The sequence below is a fragment of the Xenopus laevis genome, chromosome 7S (assembly GCF_017654675.1).
Source record: "Xenopus laevis strain J_2021 chromosome 7S, Xenopus_laevis_v10.1, whole genome shotgun sequence".
NCBI lineage: Eukaryota > Metazoa > Chordata > Amphibia > Anura > Pipidae > Xenopus > Xenopus laevis.
The window spans coordinates 15636090-15660114 of NC_054384.1; the positions used below are offsets into that span (position 1 = coordinate 15636090).

The 24025-nt window shown below is 41.3% G+C and overlaps 1 protein-coding gene across 3 annotated transcripts; it reads right to left on the bottom strand.

The window, feature by feature from the left end:
- Nucleotides 1-9691: 9691 nt before the first annotated feature.
- Nucleotides 9692-23168, bottom strand: cyp26c1.S (cytochrome P450 family 26 subfamily C member 1 S homeolog). 3 transcript variants are annotated; one of them, XM_018227047.2, is made up of 7 exons: nucleotides 23026-23168; nucleotides 21549-21774; nucleotides 21169-21393; nucleotides 19565-19840; nucleotides 16013-16168; nucleotides 14754-15320; nucleotides 9692-12588 (listed from the first exon to the last, which is right to left on the bottom strand). In XM_018227047.2, exons 2-7 carry the CDS (start codon nucleotides 21750-21752, stop codon nucleotides 12208-12210), a joined length of 1809 nt encoding a protein of 602 aa, XP_018082536.1. In that variant the 5' UTR covers nucleotides 21753-21774; nucleotides 23026-23168; the 3' UTR covers nucleotides 9692-12207.
- Nucleotides 23169-24025: the final 857 nt, after the last annotated feature.

A 24025-nucleotide genomic window follows, 5' to 3' on the forward strand; every position in this document is an offset into this window, starting at 1 on the left:
TTTTATTAAAGGACCAGTAATATCAATTTAAAAAAAAAATTGTTAGTATAGAACGAAAAAAAACAAACCACAAAGACATATTAAACTTTTAAATCACTAAGTCTTTATTAAGAAATAACTTACCGAAATTGCGCTCCTCTTCAGAAAAGGCGATCCGTCGATCCATCATGTGGCGCTCGATTTCTCCTCCCTGCTTTCCTTATAGAAGATAGCCAGGGAGGAGAAATCGATGGATCGTCGCCCTGTCGCCTTTTCTGAAGAGGAGCACAAAGTGGAGTTTCAGTGAGTTATTTCTTAATAAAGACTTGACGATTTAAAAGTTTAATGTCTTTGTTGGATTTTTTTTTTTCTTTCTATGCTAATTTTTTTTTTTTAAAAAAAATTGATGTTACTGATTCTTTAACTCCAGTAAAATTGCATTAAGAATGGGTAAAAGACATAAAACCAACTTCAGATTGAGTGTCATAATTTCATGCCAAAGTGAACAAAATTTGGCATATTAAAGAAACGGTGTAAGGATTTTGTGAATTTTTTCCACAATAGATTAATGGCAAAAAAGTTCTTTCTTTGGTTTTTGTTTTATTACATCTCCTTCTGACCTGGCACTGTGAATGTGCTCCACTTTCTGCTATCTGACCAATGTGCAGATGGAGTTGCTTTTGAAGCTGACCATAAACCTTGAGATCCGCTCCTTGGCACGGTCACCAAATGAGTGGATCTCTGCCTGATTTGCCCTCTTCCCCTATGTGCTAGCCCAAATAGTCTAACTGGCTAATGATTGGATCATGCAAACACAGTGGATCACCAATACACCAACATCAGCTCTCATCCTGATAGATATCTGCCTTATTATTTTCTAGACAACAGACAGGCAGTTGGGAAGTTCACCATACACAGACCAATTAGCTGCCATCTGAGTCTGTAGTAAGGATGTACTAAATCCTGGATTCAGCTCGGCATTTGGCTGAATTAGGGCATTACTAGCAGGATTCGGCCAAATCCAGGAGCATAGCCGAAAGGAATACAAACCCAATAAAATGGAAAAAAAAATGTCAGCTGTTTCAAACAGCTCAATAGCAATTTCCACCTGGCAAAGTTAGGATTTGTTTTGGTATTTGGCTAAACCCAGAAAAAAAGGGTTTGGTGCATCCTAAGTCTGTAGGGACTGATGCAGCAGTTTATATTGAACAATGTCATGTAGATTAAGGCTGGGCTCAAATGCTGACTTTGATCCTAATAATACACCAGGAAATGTCTTTTTTGATTTACAGGTCCATCGTACAGGAGTTTGGTTACATTACTGCACCCAATCAAAACTAACTTTCCTATGACAGAAAAAATGTTTTAATCAATGATGGGCGAATTTGTCCCGTTCTGCTTCGCCGAAAAATTTACGAATGTTGCAAAAGTGAAAAAATTTGACGCCCGCTTCAATTTTGACGCCCGCATCAATTCGGGTAAATTTTTGACTTCCAAATTATGTTGACGTTGCAGAATTTTGACGCTCGCATTAAAGTCAATGGGCTTCCGAATAATTTTTTTGATGCTGGCGAATTTTCACAAGCAATTTCGTACATTTATTAGCTAGCCGCAAAACGTGGAAATTTGCTCCAAATTTGCGCCTGGCAGATTTATTCACCCATCACTAGTTTTTATTTGTTTCTTCACCAATTCAAAGTTTGCAACATAATTCTTTTTGAAGTATGCTGTGCTCCTGGCAATGGTGGCAGCATTAGCCAAGCAATCTACTTTTTGGTGATAAAATGAATTAGCCGGCACTTATCCTGACTGCTGGTCCTGGTGTAAGCACTAGCGCCACAGCGTAAAGCAGAACCAAACCCAGTATTTTGCCTGGCAAAGGGACCTTCGTGCTCTTAAAGCTTGCAGTGTATTTTTGTTGTTAGCCAATATAGGTATCAATACTTTTTTGTGTTTGTTTATTTGTTAATATTTCAAACAGTGGTTCGTGAGCAACATGTTGCTCCCCAAGCCCTTGGATGTTGCTCCCAGTGACCTCAAAGCAGGTGCTTATTTTTGAATTCTCGGCTTGGAGGCAAGTTTTGATTGCATAAAAACCAGGTGTACTGCCAAACAGAGTCTCCTGTAGAGACAATCCACATAGGGGCTATGAAATAGCCAATCACAGCTCTTATTTGGCACCCCAGGAACTTTTTTCCATGCTTGTGTTGCTCTTCAACTTATTTTACATTTGAATGTGGCTCACAGATAAAAAGGTTGGGGACCCCTGGTTTAGCACATGAATGTTGCAGTGGAGCCCAGAAATTTGCTCTGTGCATAACAAATAAACCTGTGCCCAGTCCTGAATTTGTGGGAAGGCCACAAAGGCCCTGTCCTAGAGCAGCAAAATTAGGGGGTCGCATGCCACTTGCCGCATTGATAGGGTGCTCTACCAGCTACTACGCCTGCTTTCAAACCTCCTGTCCCTGATGTGGCCCCTGTTTCTCATATAGAGGGATATGCAGGTTGGGGAAGAAGGGAGGGAGTGTGGCTCCCTAACAGTTCTCTCACACTTGCATGTTTACAGTGTGTGGGGTGGGTTGAAATTGCACTACAGGCTGGCCATGGGGCACATAAATTTGAAATCTGTAGCTAATACTATTGAATACATTTTTCATCAGCCATGTGACATGCGCAGAGCTGCCAGACCCAGACTGTTTCGATAAGATGCCATAAAGGGGTGTAACTACAGAGGAAGCAGACCTTGTGGCTGCAGGAGGGCCCGCCGCCCAAGAGATATAGGGGCTCCCTAATTAAACAGGTCAACCTCTAGACATTTTAGGGGCATGAAAAATAATTTGCTATGGGGGTCAAGTAATATCTAGTTACGCAACTGATGCCAGACAGGCACTATTTTTTGGGGTTGGTGGGGGTAGGGTTGCCACCTTTTGGCCCGGTTGAATGTGGGCAGTGTCACAAAACAATGGGGGCCGCTGTGACATCAGGGGCGGGGCTATGACGGCCGATAGCCACGTCAATCATAGGGAATCCTGCACAGTTATCCTAATTTGGAAAACCGGGCAGGCAGTTTTGACCCGGGCAGCCCTTCAAAAAAAATGGTCTGTCCAGCTCAAAACTGGACAGATGGCAACCCTAGGTGGGGGCTATTTTGGGTTTCAATGTACCTAAACTTCCAGGCAGGGAACGACTGGGATGATGGGACACCGGGAAAAAACGTAAGAACAAAGTTTAGTGGTCGGAGGGGGCCCCGGCCCTGTGGACTGTCAGGAGGGCCCTTCGTTGTGCAGCCCCAGTGGGCCCCGAAGGCTCCAGTCTGACTAGGGTTGCCACCTTTTCTGGAAAAAAATACCAGCCTTCCTATACATTTATCTTTTTTCCCTATTAATAACATTGGGATCAACCATCATTTTTACCGCCCAGGTGGCAACCCTAAGTCTGACCCTGTTTCCAGGGCTTCTTTTGATTCTCAGTCCAGCCTTGACACTTTGGGGCACATTTACTTTTCTTGAGTGAAGGAATAGAATAAAAAAAAACTTCGAATTCTGAATGTTTTTTTTGGCTACTTCGACCATCGAATTGGCTACTTCGACCTTCGACTACGACTCGAATGATTCGAACTAAAAATCGTTCCATTATTCGATAGTCGAAGCACTGTCTCTTTAAAAAAAACTTCTACACCCTACTTCGCCACCTAAAACCTACCGAGGTGCAATTTTAGCTTATGGGGGAAGGTCCCCATAGGCTTTCTAAAAAATTTTTGGTCGAAGAAAAATTGTTCGATCGTTGGATTAAAATCAATCGAATCGAACGATTCGAAGTATTTAATCGTTCGATCGAACGATTTTTCGTTCTAAGGATTTACATTCGGCAGTCGAATATCGAGCGTTAATTAACCCTTGATATTTGACCCTATGTAAATCTGCCGCTTAATGTCCAAAGCCACCGTCCAAAAAAAAAAAAAAAGCAAGTTTTAAAGGAAGAATATCAAACTCCATTTACAGTTCTCCAGTTAGAATTGAATTTCTTCATCCATCTACAGCAGACGTCGTCAAGTTGTAGTTGAACACATTTAGAAACTATATTAGACAATCCTGAAAATAACCGATTCCTCTTGCCTTACAATACACTTAATAGCAAACTTGCACCAGCACAGGAATCAGCCCCTCCCCCGCCAGCATAACGAGTAAGATCGTCCAAATCTTCATTATTCGTTTCAGATACAGCGCACGCTGTGAAGACCACACCCACGACACGCCCACTCCTCGTCTCAATGAGACGCGGCGGAGCGTTCCATTCCCAGGTAGGATGGGAGGGGGGGAGGGAATCGCTGCATTCCTTGTAGCCTGTGTGTAGCGTGTCAGTGCCTCGGCCTGGGATGCGGTGACACAATGACCCCGGGCACATCTCCAATTCCCAGGAGCTGACCTGCTTGTGACCTACAAACACGGACCGTGACATCTGAATGAACCCTGCCAGCAGCCTTGCCAAGTTCACTGCTCATGAAATAACGAGATACGGTGCTGGGAGCGGCGATAATTACAGCAGACACAATCAAATGAATGAAGAATTGCGTATCACGTGCTAGAGAAAGAAAGGGATTCATTAAAGGCACATTGGACCCTTTTCATCGCACGATCTGAGAAGGAGAACTAATTGCTGGCTAGGAATTGTCTCACTTGGCTGCCACAAGTCTATAGATGCTGTGCCCAGCAGAACCAGGCCATTAGTTCACTCTTCTTGTCAACGTGCTGATTATTCCCTCATTTACTGACCCTATAGGCGTCTGGCCGACCCAACCTTTGCTCTTTGGCTGAAGTCCTCCACACCAGGGCTTGTTCACCTTTAAAGTGGCCATAGACGCAAAGATCCGCTCGTTTGGCGACATCGCCAAAGTAGCCGATCTTTCCACAATATGCCACTAACGGGCATGGCTATTTCGGGGGTAATCTGAACGTTCGGCCCTATGGCCGAACGATCGGATTACGATGAGAGCGCAATGGGCTCCAGCAGGACGGTCGTGACAAAATCAAACCTGTCTGATCGACCAAACGACCAATCTCCGCCCGACGAAAAATGGGACTCTCCAAACATGGTCCGAAAATCGTACTGATCCGCGATTCGTACGATAGGATCTTTGCGTCTATGGCCACCTATAGGGCCAAAGCACACCGGCAGATTCGGGGAGATTCCTGTTCTTCAGGGCGACCAAAACCCCCTGAACTGCCTTCCTGCCGGCTAGAATGAAAATTGCCGTCGTGATGGACACGGAAGTTTCCTTGTGAGGCAACTTCAGGCGACTTCGGAAAACGAATCGCTCCGAGTGCCATTTCGCAGGACTTTCGCAAATTGATTTGCCAGCGGGAAACTTGGAAATTCGACCATTTATTCGCCCATCACTATTTGTCATTGCCATAATCTCCCTGGAATCCTCACGTGTGCCACCAGCCTTACATGAACTTTTACTATGATGCAGAGAGTGATATTCTGAGACAATTTGCAATAGGTTTTCATTTTTTATCATCTGTGGTTTTTGAGTTGTTTAGCTTTTTATTCAGCAGCTCGGCAGTTTCAGCCGTCTGGTTGCTAGGATCCAAATTACCCTAGCAACCATGCGTTGATTTGAATAAGGGACACGAATATAAATAGGAGAGGGTCTGAATAAAAAGATGAGTTATAAAAAGTATCAATAACAATAAATGTGTAACCTTACATATTAAGATGGGGTCAGTGACCCCTGTTTGAAAGCTGGAAATAGCCAAAAGAAGAAGGCAGATAATTCAAAAACTATAAAAAATAAATAAATAAAGGCCAGTTCAAAAGTTGCTTAGAATCAGCCATTCTATCACAGACTATTTTTTTAAATTGAAAAATATGCTTTTATTATACAGGTATTGGACCTATTATCTGGAATCATCGGGACCCGGGGCTGTATATAATATAAATAATGGTTAACTTAAAAATGAACCACCCCTTGAGGGCGGCATGCTGTGCTCGTGGGGAGCAACATATCACAGAGGTGAAATTAGATACCAATAAAAAGATTCTGTTATATTTAAAATACACCTACCAATAGTAAGGCTCCTTTACTGCACAATGGACCAATGTCTATGCCACAAGGATGCTAGTCAGGGTTATCTTCTGTGGCAGTCGAGTGGTTAATATTTAAAAGGGGTCACTCTCTAAAAGAGACAGGAGCCTTCAGTAGCCCAGCTAATTAAAGTTAGTCATTGATGTCTGCACCCACCGCCTACAGATTTTTCCTTTGGAGGCCACAAAGATTCACCTTAAAGACAAGGTCAGAAGGGCAGAAGCTCCTGGTTCAAACAGAGGTCATCCTGCCAACAACTGTTAGCCTAGTTCTGTTCAATGGATTTCACCAGATCCCCTTGTCGTGTTTAAGGGGGGGGATACATATGTTTTTTTTTTTTTGGGATTTCATGCAGGTCCCATGTGTTCTAACCCTTAGGGCGGAGACAGACGCGAAGATTCGGGGAGATTTGGGCGACTAATTGCCTCTTCTTCTGGCGACTAATCTCCCTTCAAAGCCTTTCAACTGACTAGAATGTAAATCACCGGCGGGATGGCACTTCATTTTCCGAAGTTGCCTTGCGTGGAAACTTTGGGCGACTTTGGAAAACTAAATCCCGCCGGCGATTTACATTCTAGCCGACGAGAAGGCTTTTCAGGGAGATTAGTCGCCAGTAGAAGAGACGATTAGTCGCCGGTCAACTAAATCTCCCCGAATCTTCGCGTCTGTCTCCGCCCTAAAGGTTAGAACACATGGGACCTGCATGAAATCGATTTTCACACGGGTGACAAAATGTCCAAGAAAAAAAACCATATGTATCGGTGGTGCAGTTGACTTGCTGAGTAATCTAGACAACGTTGCACTGCTCATCTGAGCATCTTCTGAAGATGTCAACAATTTGAGTTGCTTAAAGGGGTGGTTAGCCTTTAAGTTAAAGGGGAACTATCACGAAAATAAAAATTAAATATAAGCTTCATCATACCGAAATAAGAAACTTTCTAAATACAATCAATTAAATATTCTGTACTGTTTCTGAAATAATCAAGTTTTTCTTCACTATTCCTCTCTCAGCATCGGTTTCTCTTTATTCTGCCTTCATGCAGCAGTTGGGTGTCAGATAGTCATTGACAGTTAAATCCAATATATCTTATAGGGGTTGCTCCCTTTCCTAGCAGATATATTAGAGCTCACTCAAATAACTGATTCCAGTACAAACAAAATCTAACAAAATAATTGCCTTTTGCACAAATCCTGCATGTAGAGAGACATGATGTCTGGTGATTTTAATACAGTGATCTCTAATACATCTTCTAGGCAAAAGGAGTCCTCCTATATGATATATTGGATCTAACTGTCAATGAATATCTGACACCCAACTGCTGCGTGATGACAGAATGAAGAGAAACAGATGCAGAGAGTAATAGTGAATATAAACTTGATTATTTCAGAAACAGTACAGAATTTTTAATGGATTGTATTTAGAAAGTTTCTTATTTCATTATGAGGAACCTTATATTTAGTTTTCATGACAGTTTCCCTTTAACTTGTAGTATGTTATAAAATGGCTAATTCTAAGCAACTTTTCAGTTGGTCTTCATTTTTTATTTTTTTAAATGTATGACTTATTTGTCTTCTTCTGACTCTTTACAGCTTTCAAATGGGGGGGGGCACTGACCCCATCTAAAAAACAAATGCTCTGTAAGACTACAAGTTTATTGTTATTGCTATTTTATTACGCCTCTTTCTATCCAGGCCCTCTCCTAATCATATGCCAATCTCTTATACAAATCAATGCATAGTTGCTAGGGTAATTTGGATCCTACCAACTAGAGAAAAAGAGCTGAAATTGCATACTGGAGAGAGCTGCTGAATAAAAAGCTAAAATAACTAAAAAAAAACGAAATTAATAAAAAATAAAAAACAATTGGAAACTGTCTCAGAACATCACTTAATACAACATACTAAAAGTTAAAGGTGAACAACCACTTTAAAGGAGAACCAAACCCTTGCCTGGCGACTAATCGCCTTGACTTCGGGCAACTATGGAAAAAGCATCGCCACGTGTGCTTTAGCGCAGGTGACTTTTCATTATAGCCTATGGGAAAACATGCTGAGGCAGTTCGGGGAGTCGCTCAGAAGATGAAGCGATTAGTCGCCAAGCGACAAAATCTCCCCAAATCTCCTCGTGTGAACTAACCCTTCAGGTCAATGTGACCAAAAGCATCAAAACTGCCCCAGGACCTTTTCCAGTGCACTTGTGGATTAGGAGTCACTATATTTCTAAGCAATAATTGGCTGATCCACACAGAGCCGGAAATAGGGACAGCAGAGGCATGTGCCTAAGGTACAACTGGTGTTGGAGTGTGGGTGCTGGGGCCCTAGGCACATGATGCTGTTGCCTTTACAAAATCCAACCCTGTGGGTGCTGCAAATCTGGGTGAGAAAGCAGGTTATGGGACAAGATGTGTTGGCAGACAAGCAGGCATCCTAAGCATTGGTGGCCCACAAATACACAGATAGGGTCCATGTGATTATCAATCAGGGCAAGGCTGGGGCAATTTCTAGAATTTTGGCCCTACCCATGGATTTTATATTAAAATGCAACCAATCTATGTTCCAGTACTAAATACTGTGCATCGTGACCTGGATAAATGGAAACCTACCTAGACTATTTTGTGATGGCCAGACTGGCAACCTGTGGATTCTGGCAATTGTCAGAGGGGCTACTGTAAAATGCACAGATAGTCACTGTTTATTGGTCTGGGGGTGAGGGGACTGTTTGGGCCTCTGTGTGTTTGAAATGCCGGGGCTTATTTCAAATCCCAATCCAGGCTTGGTGGTGGCCTGCCTATGGCTTTTGTCTCTGGTTTCACCCACAATTATATTGGTTTCCCTGATATTTTTCAGAATGATCATACTGCACGAGGCAATGGTCTGTTCAGGGGCATAACTACAAAGGAAGCAGACCAGTTACTAGTTAATTATAGTATACTGAAACATCCTTCCAGAGTGGCATATTCCAGGGGTAAACCCTTACCCTGCTCTCACTTAGTATGAGCAAGATAGTAAGCAAAAACATTTTGGCAGAAACATTCCTGAGGGGCACGTTATCGTTCCATTGGGCATCTTGTTTCAAACAAGGATAATTTCGTATGAGATGCAACTTTATGATGAGGTGGCAATTTCTAGCCGACAGCTACAGATATCATTCAGATCTTAATCTGCTGCCTAAACGAATCCTTCAATAATATCCATCATTACCCCATGCTTAGTTTATTTGACCGCTGCTCCCCGACCCAAAGGCTTCATCTTTATTTACCGACCACAAATAACTGCAAAATCCAGAGTGTTTGTTTTCCACCCAGGAACCAAATTGCTGTAACCAATTAAAGGCCGACAGGCTTATACTTTTAAGGTTCACTAGTGTGCAGAATGTTGGGATTAGAATGCAGACCACAAAATTGTAATCAGCACTTTTTTAAATCCCCCTATTCACTATGTTGTGATGCAATTTCCTAGGGAGAAGCTCAATTACATTGAAATGGATGGGATTACATTTTTTTTAGGGGAGGGGAAGTCTTAGCATAATGAGGATAAAGTCATGAATATCAAAAGTCGGCTGATTTGCCGCATATAAGCCTCTTTACACAGGTAAATAAACAAATTCACTAACAAAATTAGCACTTGGTTTCTATTTTTAATTTATTGTTTTTAACATAAAAAAAAAGGATAATGCAGATTTGAGTCTTTCTGGTGGCTGCAAATAATGTTTAATGGCTTTGACTTCAGATAGAAGAGAAGAACTGGTTTATTGTAAAAATGACTGTTAAAAGGAATTAAACTAGCAGCAGGACTGCCCCAGACTTCATTATATACACAGCGGCCATTATACCCAGTGCTTAATAGCTGAGATTTATCATACTAAATTGCAGATTTGCAGCATTCGGCAGGCAACGAAGGTAAAGTCATCATTCAAAAGCAAAATGCACATGGATACCAAATGCACTGGAATATGCAGGGTTTCATAGGCACAAGCCACTTTGCATTTCTTCAAAAGAGCAGTAACATCAAAAAAATGAGTGTTATAAAGTAATAAAAATATTTTGTTGCCCTGCACTGTAACTCTACCTATGTTTATATAAATAAGCTGATGTGCCGCAATGGGGGCAGCCATTCAAAGGAGGAAAGGCTCAGGCTCAGGATGTATTCATTACTTTAAAACATTTTCATTTTTTGGTGTTAATGTTCCTTTAATGGAATGTGCATCTCTAAACCAATAGTTGTAGATCAACACTGGATATTTTAAAACTAAACATAGGGCAAGTAACATGGAAACAGTGTTATTCTTTGTTCAACAGTTAGACAGGATGAGATGTACCGTAACTATGTAGCAAAATCCACTTAAAAATATTTTTCTTTCAGATTAACCTTTCTTCTGTCTCTACCTCCAGTCAGTCATACAAAAGGACAAATATATGTATAATTAGTGCTTAATGATACTCCTTGTGCTTTTATATTTATTCCTGATATATTGGCGGTTATGGCTCTCCTTACTGACTTATAATATTGTCATATTTCCCAGTACAGGGTTACGTTATTTCCTGCAATAACTGTATAAGGCCTGGTCTATATTGTAGTGCATGCTGTATGCCAAAAAAGGGTGACTAGATTTCATTATAAAAGAATTAAGGTATGAATATTCACATTATATGTACAGAATGTTTTGTAAAAATTAGGGATGCACTAAATCCAGGATTTGGTTCAGGATTCGTCCGAATCCTTCTGCCCAGGCCCAACCTAATCCTAATTTGCATATGGGGATGGAACTTGCATGATTTTTTGTCACAAAACAAGGTATTAAAAAATGTTTTCCCCTTCCCAACCCTAATTTGCCTATGCAAGTTAGGATTCGGTTCGGTATTCGGCTGAATCTTTTTCGAAGGATTCGGGCGTTCGTCCGAATCTAGAATAGTGGATTTGGTGCATCCCTAGTAAAAACATACTTTGTCTTTATCAACAAATCTTTCTCTTTACTCCCATAAGAAGGCCAAGAATATGAGGGGCCACAATATGGAGTGGGAGCAAGAGTTTGCTTTGGCATGCAAACCACCCAGTGATAGCAATGCAATATCAATGCAAAATTCCATGCAATATGAAGTACAGCACAAGTATTGTGCACTCGCAAGCAGGGGCCCCACAAAGCAAACATAGAAAGAAAGTAATCTGGAGATGGCTGCAGCTAAGGAACAATGTGTTTTTTTAAAGTAAGATAGTGTATCAGGGCTGTCCAATCTGCAGTCACCACCTTTGGCTGTTGGGGAATGCTGCGAGTTATAGTTTACTGGAGAGCTGCATATTGTGGTGCCACAAAGGAACTTGACATCTCTCTCTATATATATAAAGTTCTCAATAAGCATATTGTAGGGATGTATTGGAGAAAGGGTTAAAACATTAATTTTATTTTCATAATTCAGTACTATTTGCTAAATGTCCCCATAAACATATCACCATAGTGCAAAATGCCATATTCTGCTCATAAGCCAATGTTTTTGGGATTGGTCACAGGACTGCTTGGGTGCAGAAGGCACTAAAGAGAGTCAGATTTCACATAAGGGGGGTTAAAGCAATAAAAATGTTTATTGCTTATTATTATTTATGTTCCTTTTTAGACCTCTTTCAATTTGTCTTCCAGTCTGTTATTCTAACTAATGTGTGGTTGCTAAGGCCGTTACACTAGCTGCTGATGTGCCAACGTATAGAACGGCAGAACAAAGATGTTGATGAGATTTCCTGGCACTCTGGATAGAACAGTAGAATCCAGTAGCATAACTAGAGGGACTCTGAACACTTGACTGCAGGAGGGCCTAGAGTGCAGGGAGTCTGCTAAGGTCCCATATAGGGTGGCGGTGCCCGTGAATATGTTTTGCAGCAGGGCCCGGGGTTGCAAACTCATGCCCCAAGCATCATTCAGAAAATCTTGCACAATTAATTGCAAAACCATGCACATGAATAAAATTGCTGCCTTTATTCCTATCGCTTAGTATTACCCTATACTCTTCTGCCAAGAGGCATATAAATATTACATTATAAATAGTCTTTATTCCTCTTGTTCCTATTTATTTGTTCCAGTACCGAACATTACACACCGAAAAGAAACCCGCGTGGAAACTAAAGATAAAATAATTTAAGTGTTAATAAGTTCAGGCAAGTGACCCATTTCTTGCTGCTCTGTCGCGATCGCTTGAGCTTAGGAAACTGAAGGAAAGCTGGAGTCCATCCACTGGGTGCACTACTGGCACCGTCTGCATTTTGGGGAAGCTTGGTGTTGCCAGCTCCCACTTGGCAGTAGTTACCAGCTCCATGGCCAGGATTTTGAGAATGACTTTTGCCAGTTCTTTCCCAATACAGCTCCTGACGCCTCCACCGAAAGGGATGTAGTTGAATTTGCCCAGTTTCCCCTCGTCTCTCTCACTGCTGAACCTCTCTGGGTCAAACATTTCTGCGTTCTGATACACTGCGGCTGTTTCGTGGGTGTCCCTAATGCTGTACATAACGCTCCAGCCTTTGGGGATCTGGTAACCCTGGGAAGGGAAAAAAATGTATGCCAGTTTTGAGTAAGTAAGAAATGAACATTCACCTATATGAATTCATAAATTGTCTGTGCATCTGCAAGGAAAACACTTTCTGCCTAAATGCATAAAGCTTATAGTTGAGTTGATGGAGGAAGAACAATAGTATGCAGCTGTTTCCCATGGTTTGGACTAGGGCCCCTGGTTCCATTGGTTTGTGTTTCCTACTTTGTGATACCTGTTTGGGAAAGGATCTTTCAGCAGAATAGAGCTAAAATCGGAGTGGAAGAACCTGACTGGCCGGCACACAACCCAACACCTGTGGAGAGATCTGGACCGAGAGTCAAAATAGGTCCTGGAAATTCAGGTACAGGTATGGGAACCGTTATCCAGAAACCAGTTGTCCTGAAAGCTCCAAATTATGTAAAGGCTGTCTCCCATAGACTCCATTATAATCAAATAATCCAAATTATTAATCCAAAAATGATTTCCTTTTTCTCTGTGAACAGTGAAAACAGTGCCTTGTACTTGTTCCATACTAAAATATAATTAATCCTTATTGCAAGAAAAAGCCAGCCTATTGGGTTTATTTAACGTTTAAATGAATTTCTAGTAGACACACGCTGCTTTTTCGGGAGATTAGTCGCCCAGCGACAAATCGCTACTTCTTTGAGTGACTAATCTCCCCGAACTGACTTCCTGCCGGCTATAATGTAAATCGCCAGTGGGATGTCACTCAGAACGATTCGTTTTCCGAAGTTACCTTAAACTTGGGGCGACTTAAGAAAGCCGAAGCGATCCATGTGCCATCCCGCCGGCGATTTACATTCTAGCCGATGGGATGTCACTCGGAACTCTTCGTTTTCCGAAGTTGCCTTAAACTTCGGGCGACCTTGAAAAGCCGAAGCAATCCGAGTGTCATCCCGTCTGCGATTTACATTCTAGCAGGCGGGAAGGCAGTTCGGGGAGATTAATACTTCATATTTTTGCAATGAAATGGTGAACAGGATACTATTAACTGTGTGTATGTGTATATATAACTTTAAAATCTGTCTCCCATATTAAAAAAATATCATGTTATAGGAAAATGGTGCACTTTCCACCTGTTTATTTGGTTTGTATGTTTTAGCAATGGTAGCACTGTTGTTTCAAACCATAAGAATTGGCTGGAAAGTGTTCTTTTCTGCCAATAGAGGGCGACTGAGCAGCACTTACTGATGACTGGTTCTTTCAAGGAATGGCAGATTTTGGCATGCTTATTTGGTATTTTTTTCTCATTTAAGTGCAGAATTGCATGTGTTATATGTATGCCATGCATTTTCCATGACCCAAAATATGCAAGGGCAAATTGTCCACAGTGGTATGGGGTCCCAAGGGTTCAGGTGCCCTGCTGGGGCTGAGCAGTTCAGAGTCCGGTCACATGGTGAAGTGGGACTAGAAACTGAAATGTTTTTCCTGCCAGGGGCCTGGGGCTGTGACATCATGGCCCTGGATAGGGGTAAGGAACACACTTACCCCCACCCCAGATCTTCTTCTGCAACTAAAAACTGACCCACTTAGAGGGTTGGGCAGTTTAGCAGGAGGCTAATGTCCTGCTGGGCTTGTGAGATTGTAATGATTTCGGCCACTGTGGGAGGTCATCTGTCCATCATTGAGATAAGTACTCGAAAGCCTCTGGCTACTGTATTACCTTGTGGGTTAAGTACCGTCAATCACTTGTAAAGTCAGCTCAGAACGAGTGATTGACAGCCCAGCACTTCTATCAGACCTGCAGCAGCTTAAACTGGAGAGGTTCTTCTATAGGTCATCTATACTATATATATATATATATATATATATATATATATATATATATATATATATATATATATATTTACAGGTATAGGATCCGGAAACCCATTATCCAGAAAGCTCCGGAAACCCCAGGACCCGAGCATTCTGGAACCAAACTGCGCCAAAAACACTTCACATATCCGCATGTGTGTCTGGGGCCTAAGCCATCTTTCTTTTTTTTTTTGGTGCAAAGGGCTTGCAGAGTTTGGGTAGATCATGGGCAGGATTTTTTTTATGGGCCCCATTCCACTTGTTGGTCGGGGCACCTATGGTGGAGGGCCCTGCTAATAAAGGCATTAATATATTAATGCAGTAATATATGAAACAAAGTCATGTGTACTTACATCCAGCTCAAAGGTCTGAAGGGCTGTTCTGTAGCCTCCAGACACCGGGGGAAGCAAGCGCAGAACCTCTTTCACCACACACTCCAGGTAATGGAGGCTCTTGATCTTCTCTAAGTTGGAGTTTTGCTGGCTGGTTCCTTCACTCACTGGACTTTGCAGCTTTCCTGGAACTGGGGTGCAAGTGGACTTATCGTGGCTGCAGGGTGCCTCCTGGATTCTATTTTTTCCTTTAAGGGGATTCTTACTGGATAAGGAGTTCTGTGGGTCAGTTTTATCAGTGAGTTGTTCAGTCTGTTCCCCTTGGGTCTTCAGATGCCCTTCAGTGCCCATCAGAAGAGGCAACTGGCAACCAGCTGTCAGACACCGATGCCCGTTATCCTGCAGGATGTTGTTATTTGGGTTTTCCATATCAGGAAGACACTGACATTGTTTACTGAACCCATGCGATGCCAGCTCCTGACGCATTTTAAGGATGGCAGAAGGGTGCTTCAGTAAGAGCAGTACCAGGGAGGTGCTGGCACTCGCAGTTGTCAAGAAAGCTGCAAATAAAAGTTCTATGGCAGATTCCTGAAAGCCAAGAACATACGTGGGATTATATGAATGGGGTTATATATCTCAATATGCCTACCATTTTCACAAGAACGTTCATTAACCCAGATACTATTTCCTTGGCATATTGTTTCAGAAACATTAGTGCAGAGACCATATATACCCCGCCCAGACAGATACTGGTATTTACAAAGCAATTTAAAAGGCAAAGTCAACCCAAAAAATAATATTTTGCCAAATAAAAGAAAACATAATTCTAAGAAACTTTGCAATATTAATTCATCACGCGTTATTTTTGTTTATTAACTCATTTGTGTATATATTTCTAGTGAAAGCAGTGTTTGCCTGTCCCTTTCTATGCTTCGATGGCTCAGACTGTTGAAACAATGTAAGACAAGGCAGCTGATTAAAAGACCTGACTTTGCTGTGGAACTAAGAGTTTTGCAAATGCTGCATTCAATGGAAATTGTTTTTACTAATAACTTTAAACACCCTGAACATTTTTAATAAATGTATATTGGAAAGTTGCTTAAAATTAGGTCTTCTTTTATTAAGCAAATTTTAATGTTGGGGTTGACTTGCCCTTTAAACCCATTTAAAAAAAATTCTGTATTGGAAAGTTGTTTAGAGTTACATTTATTTATCATACATGAAAGATCCCCTTTAAGTCAGACAGGGCTGAAACCTCATATGTATAGTTTGTACTATACCTTTAACTCCTGCATATTGATTTCCTTGCCACCTTCCTTGCCGCTGTTTATTAGATAATCCAGGGCATCCTCACAGGCATCTGGGTCTCTTCTTGTTAATTTTTCTTTTATGGCTTCTTCCATGTACTGGTGGAGGGTATCACGTGCCTTTATGCCCTATTTATACATACAGTACACATATAAGCAGAATGGCATAACAGGCTCCCTTTTATTGTTTCCCTATTGTCACCAGATGGGGGTGTGTGTGTGTGTGTGTGTTATATTGTTTTATGACATTATCAAAATGTCGGCTGTACATGCTATGTAACAATTTAACACTACTTTATTTTGGCAAGACCCTTGGTGCTGTTTTTTTCATTATATATATATATATATATATATATATATATATATATATATATATATATATATATATATATATATATATATATATATATATAATGGAAAAAACATATATATATATATATATATATATATATATATATATATATATATATATATATATATATATATATATATATAGATATATATATATATATAGATATATATAGATATATATATATATATATATATATATATAATGAAAAAACATATATATATATATATATATATATATATATATATATACATACATACACACATATAGATGCATTGTGTCAGCACTCCAAGGATTTAAAACATGTACATTCTATCAGGCAAACGAGACGTTTAATGCATCCATATATATATATAATTCAAAAAGTAGTCCACACACTCAGGTCTTAAAGAACAAAAAAATATATTTAGTTTTATTACTGGGAGACTAATGTTTCGGCCAGCGATCTAGCCTTTCTCTTACTTTTCTGCAGACTTCTTTTCTAATGGAATAAAGCTGCTGTGGCTCTGCATCCAGGCAAGTAACTACATTTTTTGCTGGCATATATATATATATATATATATATATACACAAACACACCCCAATATCTCTCTCTCCCTAATTGCCAGAGAATAAAATACCCACAAACAGCTTTGTACACTGTTTAGAATCCCCTATGGCTAAATCCACCTATTCCAGAGGGGATAATGGATGGGCTTTGAAGCTATTCTGCTATTCTAGGTCCTGCCCATTGTGTGTGACCCAGCAGGGAGCCATGGCAAAATGACAAAGTTTTAGTTATTAGGGGCTCAAAGTGTCCATCTCCTTTAATTTGTGATCCCATGGAACAATGTGTTGCGTGTCCTCCTGCAATATGGGCTGCTGTACGGTAAACAAGGGAATCTAGTTCAGACAATTTTATGGCTTTGGAACATACTGTGTCTGCTATTTAGCTTATGATTTATGGGCAGGGGTTTGTATAGATACAGGCTTGTAGCTGTTTGCATGTTTATGTCTATAAATTAAGGGTACAAACACAGCGGCAATAAAGTTGCTCTGGGCCGATCAAGTTCTACCCTGTGAGTCCATTCCCTGCACAATTACTAGTGAAAAGACTGCCTTTGTCATGCGGATGAGATCTGAAATACTAAAACGTCATTAGCCTGCATGGAGATTGGCTCTGTCCTTAGTGGTGAAAGGACCAGAAACCTGCACATATCCAGCTGTTACTGAACTGAAACATTCCCCATCCCTTGAAAGCCTATGGATGTTGGTGGATGATGAAAATTGTAGTTTCAGATTGATAGGATTACCGGGCGCCTAATCTCCCTGAATCTGCCTGACCCTAAGGGCTAGTCCACACGGGGAGATAGCCAAGCGTTTGCGGTCGCCTCGCCAGGCATTTTCAGGCGACTGTTGAAAAGCGCATCGCCTCGTGTGGTTAGCACAGGCGTTTTTACATAGGCGCCCATACAAAACTGTCGCCTGCGCCGGTCGCGGCGACTGGCGCGGCGCTTTGTCGCCGCGACCGCAAACGCGTGGCTATCTCCCCGTGTGGAATAGCCCTAAAGGGTAAGGCATTTTTTAGTAGCTTGAGGCACAAAATGTCTCAATCATGTCTTAAATATATTGATAATGGGTTGAGTGCAGAGGACTCTTGTATTTGTCTATGTGAATTTTGTGGTCACAACCTCATTGCACCCCCGCCTAATGTTTTTAAAAATTAGTGGTGAGCACAACTTTCCCTTATTTGTTATAGTTATACAGGAGCAGTGACCAGCTCCATGTTGTAGCTCCCACCCTTCCCAGCTATAGTCAGGTGATCCCACTGGTAGCCAATAAAAGGGCAACCAAGTTTGGGAGATTTACTTTGAAAGCTGAGTGTTGGAACTGGCCAAACCGGGGGGACTTTGACATAGTTGGCCAGCTTGAATATATTGCAATATATGGACAAACAATCCCTGTTTTGTTTAAAGGGCAAGGGATTTTTTAGTAGCTGTATGCACAAAATGTTTCAATCTCCTTAATAAATTGATAACGGGTTGTGTATATATATATATATATATATATATATATATATATATATATATATATATATATATTATAGGTTGCGCAGAATCCCCGAATCCTTGGTGAAAGATTCAACCGAATACTGAACCGAATCTGCATATGCAAATTACGGACAGGAAAGGAAAAAGTGGAAAAAATGTTTATTTTGTGCTGAAAAGTCATGTGATTTCCCTACCCACCCCTAATTTACAAATGCAAATTAGGATTCGAATTCAGTTCGGGCAGGCACAAGGATTCGGTTTAAAAACCTGAACCGAATCCTGGATTCGGTGCATTCCTAATATATATATATATATATATATATATATATATATATATATATATATATATATATATATATATATATATATATATATATATTACACAAAAGCCATGAATATCTTGTAAATTATATCCTTATAAATGGTGACTAGTGATGTCATCAGTTATAAACGATGAGTTCTGATGTCATTTCTGTCAGGACTCACTAAAACTTGTGTATTATAATAAATAAAGTATCCCCAGTTGTAAAATATGAGGATGTTAGAAGTTACCTCGGAGTTTCATGACCTGTATAAAAACACTCTGCTTTTCGGCCTCAGCCTAAGGAAAAATGCCTGGGTGCCGGTAAAAATGTTGCAACATATTAAGTTTTAGAAAAACAACACGGTCTCGTGAAAAATGAGAAGTGGATTTATTCAATGTTTCGGGTCATACATGATGATGACTTTGATGTGGGGCCGAAATGTTGAATAGATCCACTTCTCATTTTTCACAAGACCTGTGAGTGCGGTTGTTGTTCTAAAACATTATATTTATATATGGAAATTTTCTTAGAATGTCACTCCCATACCTGTATACACACAGTAAAATGTGGGAACTATAAATGAACCCCTATAACTTTGGCTTTGAATTGATTTGCTGCAGGGTTAAATCCTGTTTCTCTCTGGTGATGCTATAACCTGACAGAACGATGCTGGTTTTTGGAGGATGCTGGGAGCTGTAGTTTAGCAACAGTTGGGGAGGGAGAAGTAGACAGGAGCTACAGTTCACTAAGATGATGCCAGAAGGTGCCCACAGTAACAGGGTAATAACCAATAAGATGATGGGAAGGAGCAGGGATAGGGTCATATGGAGAAGGCCGGTACCTTTCGGAGGCCGCTGAATGGGATGTCCAATGGGAGGCTGAAGAGGTTCTCCACCAGCTGCTCGAAGGTCCTGGCCAGTTCGTGAAACTGCGAGTCCGTGAGGCTGAGACCCAATAGGATGCGGGAGGCGATACGGAAAGTCAGGGCTTTGGCACAGGCGAACATCGACACCGGGCCGACACCCCGACACCAGCCACGCACCTCCCAGCGCACCGCTTCTTGGATCCGAGGGAAGTAGCACTCAAGCGCTGCGCTGCTCAGCACCTTGCTCATCACCTGCAATAGGAGCAACAACGACAGTGAGAGAGTCGCACAGACACGCGACATGTATACTTCTATTATATATTATAAACTCTCTCTGCCAGGGTCGGCGAGGAATAATCTGCCACTCTTTGACTGTAAATGCGGGGAATTTGCGCATCACAGTTTATTGTCGGCACTGGATATCCAACACATGTTCCTCCCGGTATTTGCCTTTCCTCCCTCAATATCACTCTAAATAAAGGCTGCAGAATGACATTTCCTATTGGAGATCTGCGCAGGATACCTGTCCGACCCCCAGTCCTGGGTGACCCACCTTGGCACTGGAGAGAAGTTCAATTATATTGCTTTCCTTATAGGATCATCATGGGAGCGCACTTCCTTTAATAGTCTTTTTTCTGCCTGCCTGTGTGTGTCTGTATCATACGATCACATCGCAACGACACAGGGGAAACATATAAACGGATCAAAGACCCACTACCTTGTCTGAGACATTGTCCCAGGTGCCAGGGTTCATCTGTATTCGGGAGGGGAATGTGACAGCGCTAATGACAGCACCAGGGCAATGAGGATGGAAACAGACACTGGAGGGAAAGGCAGCAACTCCCAGCAGCAGCAACTCCCAGCAGCAGTCATTAAATGCAGATTTAATGTGCAACCCCTCGGGCTCAGGATGTGCAGGGGAAACCAAACCCATGTAATTACCCGGTTGTTAAGCAGTAATAATAATCAGGTTTATTTATCTGCGCTGAAACCTAGAAATACAGGATCTCGGAGTTGTAGTTCAAGGGAGAATTCTCAGTAACACAATGTACAGGTATAGAGGTCTCTACTCGCAGATTTCCCAACAGATATTGTCTGATCACTGTAGCGTCGGGTCACTATCTTCCCTATGGAGCTTGCAATCACTGCAATGTGAGTGTTACTGCCCACTGTGGATCTTGGTGATCACTATTATTGGACCACATTCCTTCTTATGGATCGTGGTGATCACTTCTGCTGTGAGCCATGCTCTTCCCTATAAAGTGCTATGTGCGAGAACAATTTACGCATACCCATAAGATTACGCATACTCATACCCATAAGATTACACATGCGAATACCCATAAGATTACGCATGCGAATACCCATACATGACACCTTCCCATTACACTCTTCTGGCGGTGCATTATCCAAAACGCACAAAGTATGCAAAAGGCCTATTAACCCATTAAAAAAAAAACATGCTTGCTTTGGAAATGATGCCCAGTAAATGGACTTGTTATGCGTTTGCAGGCCTGGTGGTGCCAACATGCATTTTTGTATGTGAATATTTCTAGGCAAATAATGGCAGTGCCACCCACCTTCCGCTTTTGTCGATGGAGCTCCCCAATAGAGTTGGAAAGCGTATTGGAACCCAAAATCATTTGGGTGCTCTGCGGCCACTGGGTGCTGACAAGGCTGTGTTCTCCCAATAAGATCTTGCGAATGTTCTCTGCCCCTGTCACTCGAATAACCGGCTTCCCCAGCAGGTGGGTTTTAAATACGTTGCCATACTTCTCTCTCCTGGAACTGTGGAAGCTAGAACCCTAAAAACATATTGGGGTAAGAGCATAAGCAAACTGGTCAGTGGGCATTCACTCCATCATCTGTGGCACCCAGCAATTCTAGGACTGGCATGGTATTGTGTAGGGCTTAACATCCAATATTCTATGAAATAATTATATATAGCATTTATTCTTACCTGCACAAGCCAATGCAGAGTTTCTCCAAAGAATGGCCACCCCATGGAACCCTTGGGGAGGGGTAAAGTGCTCCCTCTGTCTCTGGTACTGTGCCATCTCAAGGACCAGAGCTGGTGAGAAGCAGCCAACAGCAGAACCAATGATAGGACTGAGGTCAGAGTAGCTTCAAAGAAGGACGTGTAACTGATCTCAAGGAGGAACATCTTGTAGCCAGTGGTCTCACTAGTGACTATTGAGATGGAAAACAGTGTCAGCAAGAAAACCTTATCTTAGCCCTCATACTCTCTGAAAGGGGAAACCTTAGCACAGGGGTGCCCAAAAGGTAGATCTGGATCTACCAGTAGACCTTTAGCTGGTGATCAGTAGATCTCAAGACATTGTCAACAAACAGCTTGTCGAAAGTCACCCTCCTGTTTCATTCTTTTTAGTCAGATATTTATGTTACGGTTACATAATAAATAGTTGTATGTTAAATATAACAATATTAATTCTCTCATAAATCAATATAATATTTAAGTAATATTTCCCATGGAAAAGAATGCTAACAATGATTTTATGGATGTAGATCATAATGGGACAACATCAATAAAAGTAGACCTGGCATTAGTAAAGTATGGGCACTCCTGCCTGCTTTCATTCATCTGAATAGGTAACCCAACTCTATATGTCTGATACCCAAAATATATTATTTATATATATGTGTGTGTGTGTGTCTGCTGGGTATTTGCACACATATAGATAATAAAGCTATAATATTATGTAGGTGTGCAATACAACTATTAAGTATAAGCAGAAATGCTTTTAGGGGATGTAACCCCCCCCCCCAAAAAAAACCCCAGCTTGCCAATATACATTCATTACACATTTATAATTATTTGAATATATATATATATATATATATATATATATATATATATATATATATATATATATATATATATATATATATTTGATATTGACTCTCTATTCTCTGCCCTGCTGGTCCTGTTACTGCCTGTTAAAATACATAATACAGAATAAATTGACTAACAGACCTGGCTGCTGGCAAAGCTGATTTCTGCTACATTGTTTCATAAGTCTGAACCAGCAGTGATGACAGGAACACACACACACACTGCTTTCAATTGCAATTGCATTTACATATAAACTTCAAAACCACTGAAATTTGTTAATGAAGGCAGAGTAGGGAAGTTGCTAAGAAGGAAAAAGTTTTTCATTGGGCAGAATGTTATTTTTGGGTCTGGCTGAAAAGTGCAGGTGCTGAAGGTGAATAGAAAAAGTACATTTAAAGAGAAAGAAGTTGCTGCTGGCGAGACATGTAAATGGTGGAGTTTCCTCAGCAGTTAGAAATGAAAGCAGGGCTGTTACATATCCTGCATGTACTGAGGTGGGGGAGAAACAACTTTTCCAGAACTTCCTAAGCAGGTGTTTTCTAGGGGAAGAACAACAAAAACCCAGATTGTAAATGCTACTCACCAGTCCTTTATACAAACAGTGGTCTCAGAGAGTTGTTCAGTGAAAGTCCCACATGATCAGGCAAATGCTATATCTGGTGCTGTGCGCTAGCAGCGCATTTATATACATATTGCCTTCATATACGTTCCACCTTCACCCATGACGTGTTGCGCTGTCTATTTAAGGAGCCTGGAATGAGACCGCTGATTGGTCACTTGGAGGTGATGCTATTGATGGAAGGATCGTGCAGCTGGTCAGGCTGATGATGTGACAGATCTCGCTGGTTGAGGGGCTACAGAAGGTGGGAGCTACAGGCTGCTCAGAGGAACAGGTAACCCCTCACTCATCCCCGTGCTCTGCGCCTGGAGTAGAGAGTCGGACTGCGCTGTGTCGGTACCAGGCTCTAAGTTTGTGGATCACCGAAAAGTCGCACAGTTATTTTGTAGGTGGAACTGAGGCTCCTGATACAGAGCGACTGTTGCGCTGAGTTGGGATTGGAAAGTACACACGGAGCGACAGGCAGACGGTCGATAGATTAGCGATACAGCAGATACTTGTCAGTCCAGTAAACGCTTCGCTTAATGCAACTCAAGTTCTACCGAGTGACTCCAAAGTTTCTCAGTCACAGTGCCTTCCTAGATGGATATATGGACAGGCACACACTTACTTAAACTTACTTACACACTTACACACATGCATAGATGATTATCAACAGGTCTATCTATCTATCTATCTATCTATCTATCTATCTATTTATCTATCTATCTATCTATCTATCTATCTATCTATCTATCTATCTATCTATCTATCTATCTATCATCTATCATATATATGTCTATCATCTGTCTGTCTGTCTGTCTGTCTGTCTATCTATCTATCATCTATCATATATATGTCTATCATCTGTCTGTCTGTCTGTCTGTCTGTCTATCTATCTATCTATCTAATCTATCATCTATCATATATCTCTATCTCTCTATCTACTATATTATCTATCTATCTATCTATCTATCTATCTATC